Raw genomic sequence first — 8,915 nt, 5'->3', positions numbered from 1 at the left:
ATATAGCCGGTCCGTTCGACACGCAAAATCGCCTTGCAAAAAATCGGTTTAAAAACTGGCCAAACCGGCTGTTTGTTTTGAAGATGATCCCCACCAGCCATCGTCACCCCCAGCCGCCGCCACTCTTGTGTTCACCGTCTCTGTGCTCGTCGTGAAGCCTGCCTCTGTGATCGTTGTCATCGGCAGTGACAGAGGGTGCCGTCGTTGTCCTCGTCCTCGATCCTCTTCTCCTCTATGTCACGCAAACGGTTACTCAATCCTCTTCAAGCGCATCCTCTCCTCCGTGAATCTCTGCCCAGAGCCTCGCCGTGAAGTCACTGCTCGGGGCCTGGCCGTCGCAAAAATAATCCTCTTCCGAGCTTACTCTGTCACCGCTGTTCCTCCTACGCCGTGTCTCTGGTAATAATTAAGCCACTGCTTCTTCAGTTTCAATTTCTAAGATTTTGGCTTCTGAATTGGGATTCTGTTCTGAGTTGGATTGCTGCTCATATGGTTTTGAATTTAGTTTGGAGGTTAAGTTTGGATTGTTTTGGTTAGGTTTTCTGTTTCTAGATTCTCTGGATTTGGATTTGGATTTTGAGTTTTCTGAGTTTTGTTGTTGAATAGATTGAAAGGTTTTTGTTGAAATTTGATGTAACTCTGAATTTTTTTTTGTTGCTGATGGATTGAAATTTTTAAGTGTAAGTGTAAGATTGTGATTGTAAGTTTTCCGACTTTTATTGTTGAATAGATTGAAAGGTGGTTGTTGAAATTTGCTGTAACTCTGAATTTTTTTGTTGCTGATGGATTGAAATTTGTAGGTGTAAGTTTGTGATTCTAAACTTTTATTGCAATGACCAATTTTTAGTTTTCTGCCTCGCTTCTTTGTTTATTGAAGTTCCTGCCAGATAGTAGCCAGTCGATACTCAGAAAGCAGAGATAAGATCTCTAACCAGCTTTGATGGACATTGTCTAGCTTGGAATGAACTTTAGACACAGATCATTGATTTAAATCAACAGTTTATTCTGTACCAAAGTATTATGAGTTTAAGGATGAATTTTCTTGCTGATTATTTTGTTATAATTTAGAAGTTAGTTAAAAAAATTTTATTTTATAGAATTTTAATAATAAAATATGAATAAATTATTATGTCAAATTATAAACTTCTGAATTTTATTAATTAAGAAATTATTGAATTTGTATATTTAAAATTGTATATTGAATTTTTAATAATTGTATTATATATTTAATGAAACCGGTTCAACTCCGATTAGACTCCGGTTGGACCATTGAATCATTGAACTTGTTATCTGACCGGTTCAATGACCGGTCCGGTTCTTGCAACCCTGATTGAAACACTTAATAATGATTATGATTTGTGATGAGTTGCACCTTTGATTAGTTGAGAACTTGTTAATAATTGTTTCTTTTGATAGTAAAACATTATGTGTTTGTCATTATGTGCGTTTTGTTGTTTTTAGTTATGAACTTTGAAGTTGTTTGTGAACTTCTAATATTAAATTATAGATAATTTATTACGTGAAATTTTAAATTTTATCAAGTTAGAAATTAGTTAATTTATATGTTTAATATTTAATTAAACCGATTAAATTCCGGTCAAACCATTAAACTGTTAAACCAGTGTCCTCACCAATTTATTGACCGGTCCGATTCTCACAACCTTGCCAAAAACCAACACATGAAAAAAATCTTCTATTTTCTTTCTACTTATTTCTTTTTCTCTCGTATTCTTTTGTTCCATCAGGCATCAGCTATCTAAACAGAGTGAAACCTCCAATTTTACCCTTGTTCCCTTAAGTCTATCCGCGAACACTCCTGTCCGCCCAGCCCCAGACCTCCTCAGTCCTCACTCCTCAGACACAACCCCTCGTCCTTCAATCTCCTCTGCCATCCGCCGGACAGCAGCAGCCGCGGAGGCCCTATCCCCTTTCCCTCCACCCTCCTCAACTCTCTGTCAGCCCTATCCTCTCCCGCTCCCTTCGTCGTAGTCGCGCTCCCTCTCCGTCGCCCTCCACGCAGCAGCAGCCTCTGTGTCGTCCTCCACGCAGCAGTATCCCGTGTCGTCCTCCGTGCATCGCAGCGCACTCCAGCTGGCAACCACTTCCGTGTCTTCGTCCTCTCTTTCCTGCACTCTGCCACATCATCAGCATCATCAAGAATGGAGCCTTTGACTCAGGTTGGTTCTAGATTTTTTGTCTGATTTTTCCCTGCTTATATTTTTTTTCTGTTCTTGATTTGATTCTGGTCCGTTCTTAATTTTTTCAGTTCTTGATTTTTGTTCTTGATTTTTAATTTGTTCTTGATTCTTGGTTGAGATATTTTCTGAAGTTCTCTAGTGTTTTCTTGGTTGCTGTTCTTGGTTCTTGTTTTTTGGTTATGATTTTCGACTGCTTTTTTTTTTTCTGTTATGTTTTTGAGCTGATTCTGTTCTTGATTTTTGTTCTTAAGTTTTGTCTGCATCTATTTTTCATTGCCAGTTTCTGTTCTGTTCTTGATTCTTAGATTTTTGTTATGATTTGAGTTTGTTTTCTAACTTTTGTGGTTGTTTTTTAATTATTTGATTTTAACTTGTAGTTTGGTGTTCTAATTTCAATTTTGGTTTAGTGTTCTCTGTTCTTATTTTATTTTATTGTTTTTGATATTACTGCAGTTTGATAACAGTACAAGTGACAACATTGGTGAAACAGGAAGACCGAAAAACCAAATCAAATCAATCAAATTACAATTGGTTTAGTTTGGTTTGGTTAGCCTTAGATAAAAAACCAACGGAATATTTGTTCAATGTATTGGATGGCCTTTCCTCTAACAACCGAACTATACTGCACTGTGAACACCAGTACATAATATTGCTTGTACCTGCTTTATTTATTTATTGATTTATTTCACATGCTTGCACCTCCAGCTAGGATTAGCCATACCTTTCTGTATCTTTTCTTTTCTTTTAATCATCTGCAGTTTCGGCCTTTACTAAAACTCGGGTTTGGGCTCCACATGATATGTTATTGTTGTTGAAGCCCAACTCATTCTCACAAGGTTCTGAAATTCAAACACTTGAAAGTGTCTCACTATATGTTCTGTATCTGGAAGTGTAAAATGTGAAGAGGAGAAATCATGTGTTATAGTTACAAAGCTCTGGTTCTAATTCAAAAAATGGTGAAAATGCCTCCAACAAAAGCACTTTCTTTGTTCAATTCTTTAAACCATCACCACACCCCTCAATCTATTTCCTTCATTCTTAACCATCTTCTCTCCTCTGCCATGCTCTCCCATGCCCATTCACTTCTCCTCCGCCTCATCTCCGGCAGAATTTCCTCTCCTTTCTTCTCTCCATCATCACTCATGCACCAACTCACACACACCCAGTTCATTCATAATTCAACACACACTCTTCTCTACGAGGCAATCATTAATGCCTATGTTCATTCTCACTTACCTGATCAAGCTCTCTGTTTCCTCAACCACATGGTTCGTAATGCCCATTTTCCCACATCAAACACCTTTAATAACCTTTTGATCTTGCTCCTTAGATCTAATTGTTTTGGTAAAGCATGGCTACTTTTCAATGAAATGAAGGGTAAGGTTGCTATGGATGTCTACAGTTTCGGGATTATGATCAAGGGTTGCTGTGAAGTTGGTGACTTGATCAAGAGTTTTTGGCTTTTGGCTTTGTTGATTCGCATGGGTTTCTCTCCAAATGTTGTCTTATACACTACCTTGATTGATGGTTGTTGCAAGATTGGTGATGTTCATTTGGCAAAGAAGTTGTTTTGTAAGATGGAGGGGTTGGGCTTAGTTCCCAATCAGCACACTTATAGTGTATTGATAAACGGGTTCTTCAAGCATGACCTTCAAAAGGAAGCATTTCTAATGTATGAAAATATGAAGCAGAGAGGAACGGTGCCCAATGTTTATGCTTACAATTGTATCATCAAAGAATATTGTAAGGATGGGAATGTAGATAAGGCTTTTAAGGTGTTCGATGAAATGCGTGAGAAAGGTGTGGCATATGGTATTGTAACGTATAATATTTTGATTGATGGGTTGTGCAGATTGAAGAAGCTTCAGGAAGCAGTAAAGTTGGTTGATAAAGTGTATCTTGTTGGCTTAACTCCTAATTTAGTTACATATAATACACTAATCAATGGTTTTTGTGGCATTGGAAAGATGGACACTGCTGTTAGATTATTTAATCAATCAAAGGCAATTGGACTATCGCCATCATTGGTGACCTACAATACTTTGATTGCAGGGTATTGTAAGATTGGAAATTTGGATAGAGCTGTTAACATGGTCAAGGAAATGGAGGAGAGAAGCATTGCTCCTTCCGAAGTGACTTATACAATCCTTATTGATGCTTTTGTACAATTAAATCATATGGACAAAGCATTTGAAATAAAGTCTTTAATGGAGAAGTCTGGTTTAAATTTAGATGTTTTTACATGTAGTATCCTTTTGCATGGGTTTTGTATGAACGGTAATATGAAAGAAGCATCAAAGCTCTTCAAATCATTGGGTGAGCTGCGCTTGGAACCAAACAGTGTCATTTATAATATCATGATTCATGGTTATTGCAAAGAAGAAAGCTCTTACAGGGCTCTTAGATTACTCAAAGAAATGATTGACAATGGAATGGTTCCAAATTTGGCTAGCTTTTGTTCAACCATAGGGCTTCTTTGCAAGGAAGGAAAGTGGAAGGAAGCGGAGTTTCTCATACAGAAGATGATAAATTCAGGATTGGAGCCCTCAGTTTCTTTGTACAATATGATTTACCGAGCCAAAAGTGAAGTTCTGGTACAATAGCCATGAAAATAATATAACAGATTCATAGCTTTACTTTATCTTCCATTCTGCTTCATATCATACTATAAATTATGATAATTAATCAAGCTCATTTAAGAATATTTTTTAATTTATTTCTTGCTCAATTTGATTACGATAGAATATCTTGAGTGCAGATTTCTGCATTTTGGCATACAATGGGAAGCTGCATATGCCGTATGAAATTGAATCTTAGAATGTTTACAATCATTCTTATTTGTTATAAACCGAGACAAATCAACTATTCTACTAGCCACCTACTTGAATGTAGTTAAAGTGGTGCAACAACCTTGGAGCTTTGCTGGCGTGAATGAGCAAGTTACATTAGACAAGTTTGATGGAGGTGGTCATAACAACTCCATTTGATGGAGCTGCCAAAACTATTTATAGAATTGGCGCAACTTACTTTGCTGTATTTACTAATGAGCACATCCCTTGCCCGCATCTGAAGATGTGGTCCTGGTCGACATTCGGTGATGGTTGGTGGCTTAGCTGCTACCGGAAATCCCTTTAACGCATGGATCAAGGTTGGTTCATCCCTTAAACTCGTTCTCTCTCTTTCTATTTTTTTTTTATCTCCACCTCTGCGTCTATCTGCGTCGCTGTCTAAAAGCTATTTCTGGCAACGAGTCGTTTCAAATGGCAACATTGTGTATAACAGCTTCATGTTGTTTTATTCCCAAAATTAAGCCCTAATGGCAGTATAGCATTGATATAGAGAGTTCAAAGTGGCTGATTTGATTAATTAAACTCTTAATAAAAGTTAATTCTTCATGATCAATTCTTTTGAATGCACGTTGTGTTGTTAATGGCTATAATGTATATTTGTCAAATGTCAATGCATCATTGCTGTTTTGCTTCCTATGGCAAGTCTTTGCTTTTTACGTTGTAGTTTGTCATTACTTGTTTCTATAACCATTGGAAGATCTAGTTATTCTTATCTGATAAATTAAAATAATCTTAAGCAAGTTGTTTGTGCAGTAGAATGCTATTCACTTAGATCTTGAATTTGGCTTATGTATGCATGTTCTATGTTGTACAAGCACTTTGCTCTATCATAATTATGGTGAAGTACATTTCACTCGTGTATATTGCTTAACATTAGGGCTTCTATCCTCTCAGAAGTGTATTCGAAACATAAACATTAGCAGAAATATGAGGCTGTTGTTTCTCAATGAAGGAAGCATCAGCAGCAGACAGTTCAATTCGGCAATCGGCCAATTAGACAGTTTATCTCTAATTTTCTGCAAATTTGTGATACTATGAAAACTAATGGGGTGAATCTTGAGGTGTACAAATTCATGCTTTTCCCATTTGCCTTGAAGGACAAAGCAAAGCTGTGGCTAGATTCTCAATCCAAGGAGAGTTTGGATACTTGGGATAAGGTTGTCACTGGGTTTCTTACTAAATTCTTCCCACCAAAGAAGCTGACTAAGTTTAGGGTGGAGGTTCAGACCTTCGGACAGAAGGATGGTGAGACCTTCTATGAAACTTGGGAGAGGTACAAGTTGCTGACTAGGTAATGTCCTTCGGACATGTTCTCTAAATGGACCCAACTAGATATCTTTTATGAAGGTTTGGGTGAAATGTCCAAGATGTGCTTAGATAATTCTGCAGGTGGTTCATTACACATGAAGAAGACATCGGAGAAAACTATTGAGCTTATTGAGTTGGTTGCTAGCAACTAATATTTATACTTATCTAACAGGAATCCTGTAAACTCTGAGGCCCCTCAGAAGAGAGACGTCTTGGAAGTGGAAGCGGTTAATGCTCTTCTTGCTCAGAACAAGCTTATGTCTCAGCAAATAAATTTACTTACTCAACAGTTGAGTGGAATGCAAGTTTTAGCTGTCAACACTTAGAATGCACCTCAAGAGGTCCCTCATGACATGACAGGTAATTTTATGCTAAATGAGAATTATGATTATACTCAATTTTCTTTTGAATAGGTCAATTACATGGGGAGTGCTCCTAAAAATCCCAATAATGATCCCTATTCTAAGACCTACAATCAAGGTGGAGAAATCATCTAAATTTTGGGTGGAGAGAGCAACCTCAGAGGCTACAGAATTTTAATAATAATTCTCAGGGTGGTTTTTAACAGAATAATTTTAATAACCACCAGTTTCAGTCATCTCAGCAAGCAACTTCTCAGCCCCAGCAGAACAATGATTTGGAAGCAATATTAGCAAGTTTTAGACAGGAAACCAGAGCATCAATCAAGAACTTGGAGATTCAGATGGGTCAATTAGCCATAAGAGTTAATGAAATTGATCAGAGGACCACTAATAGCCTTCCTGGTAACACAATTCTAAATCCAAGAGAGGAAAGCAAGGCTATCACCTTGATAAGTGGTCAAGTGGCAAGTACGGAAGCATAAGTTAATGAGGAGCCAGTTGAAAAAGAAGCTCCAGAGAAGAAGAAGGAAAAAGTAGAGCACGTCCCTCCAAAGCGTGCGGACAACCCATTCCCAGACTCTCTTGACACTTATCCTACATTACCAAAGGCTCCTGAGTACAAGCCTAAAATACCATATCCTCAGAGACTTCAAAAGGAGACCAAGGACAAGCAGTTTTCAAAGTTCTTGGAAGTCTTCAGAAAGTTGTAAATAAATATTTCTTTTGCTGAGGTTTTGGAGCAAATGCCTCTCTATGTCAAATTCATGAAGGAGTTGTTGTCAAAGAAAAAGCCTTTAAAGGGAGATGAGACAGTGGTCCTGACTAAAGAATGTAGTGCCATTATTCAGAATAACTTGCCAAGGAAGATGCCGGATCCAGGGAGCTTTCAAATTCCATACACCATTGGGAGCACAACCTTTGAGAAAGCGTTATGTGATCTGGGAGCAAGCATCAATTTAATGCCCTTGTCTGTGATGAAGAAGCTGCAAATCTAAGAGGCACAACCCACAAGGATAGCATTACAGATGGCAGACAAATCTATAAAGTCTGCATACGGATTAGTGGAGAATATCTTGGTCAAACTGGGTAAGTTCTTCCTCCCAGCAGATTCTGTGATTCTTGACACAGGGGAGGATGAGAATGCCTCTATAATTCTAGGAAGACTATTCCTAGCTACTATACTGGAAGAGTTTTGATTGATGTGGAAGAAGGTGAATTAGTGCTTAGAGTGCATAATGAGCAACTAGTCTTTCATGTCTTCAAAGATATACATTCAGCAGGTGAAGAAGAGAGGTGCATGCAGACTGAACTTATTGATCCAAACCTTCAAGAACCTCCTGATGATGTACAGCAGAATCTGCAGCCCAAACCTCCTTTAGTGACAATCAATAAAATTTCTCCTGACATCAAACTTAAGTTTGGTGTCGGAAATGCATCATCCACCAAGGAGGAGGTCCCCAAAAAGAAGAAAGTACCCAGGAGATGGAGAAACAAAAAGATTCTCACTGAAGGCTTCTCCCCAGAAATGAAAGTGGTGTTGACTAGCAATCCAGTGTTCACTTACACAGTAAACAGAATTCTCTCTCTAGAATATATTGAGCTACTTTATAGGGACACAGGGAGAAGATTCACAGTGAGGGGGTGAAGAGCTGAGCCTCTATGATCCTCATCCTTAGAGGAGCTGACCGTCAAGCTAGTGACGGTAAAGAAGCGATTGTCGGGAGGCAACCCGATAATTTCGTATCCTTAGTTATTTTTCCGTTGCATTAGTTTTATTATCTATTTGATTTTTATTTAGTTTTTACTGTTTTTCCGTTGTTTTACTTGTGTTTTGATCATGCAGAAATTTTAAAACAGGAATCGGACATTTAGAAAAATTTTTGAACACTCTGGAGGAGGTTGATTCTGCCAGTTCCACGCTGAACTTGGAATTCTCCAAATTCAACGTGGCATGTGCGTGCAAAATAAAAAGGGAGCTTCTGCCAAGCCCACGCTGCACTTGGAGAATTCCAAGTTCAGCGTGGCATACGACGTAATTAGCATGTTTTTGGTTTAAGACCCACGCTCCTTCCAAGTTTAGCGTGAAAAATTTCAAAAAAAAAAAAATATATATATATTTAGCATCCAATCACACAAATCCCACGCCAAATCCTCCCCAAATCAATCACATATTCCCCTTTCTCTTTCTTTCAACATTC

General features: G+C 38.0%; 1 protein-coding gene across 1 annotated transcript; it reads left to right on the top strand.

Moving 5' to 3' along the window:
• LOC107643028 (pentatricopeptide repeat-containing protein At4g11690-like) lies at positions 1,641–5,292 on the top strand. Its single transcript, XM_021123106.1, has 3 exons — positions 1,641–2,177; positions 2,652–4,792; positions 4,957–5,292. Exons 2-3 carry the CDS (start codon positions 3,113–3,115, stop codon positions 5,092–5,094), a joined length of 1,818 nt encoding a protein of 605 aa, XP_020978765.1. The 5' UTR covers positions 1,641–2,177; positions 2,652–3,112; the 3' UTR covers positions 5,095–5,292.

Source organism: Arachis ipaensis, chromosome B05, assembly GCF_000816755.2.
Source record: "Arachis ipaensis cultivar K30076 chromosome B05, Araip1.1, whole genome shotgun sequence".
In the NCBI taxonomy this organism is placed as follows: Eukaryota; Viridiplantae; Streptophyta; class Magnoliopsida; order Fabales; family Fabaceae; genus Arachis; species Arachis ipaensis.
The sequence above is the reverse complement of the archived record's forward strand: the minus strand, read 5'-3'. Positions and strand labels throughout refer to the sequence as shown.

Bases quoted from the DNA above. Each gene is read 5' to 3' on its own strand.
- LOC107643028 (XM_021123106.1), top strand. From the start codon at position 3,113: ATGTGTTATAGTTACAAAGCTCTGGTTCTAATTCAAAAAATGGTGAAA. The intron at 4,793-4,956 runs GTACAATAGCCA...TCTTGAGTGCAG, and splicing joins GAGCCAAAAGTGAAGTTCTG to ATTTCTGCATTTTGGCATAC.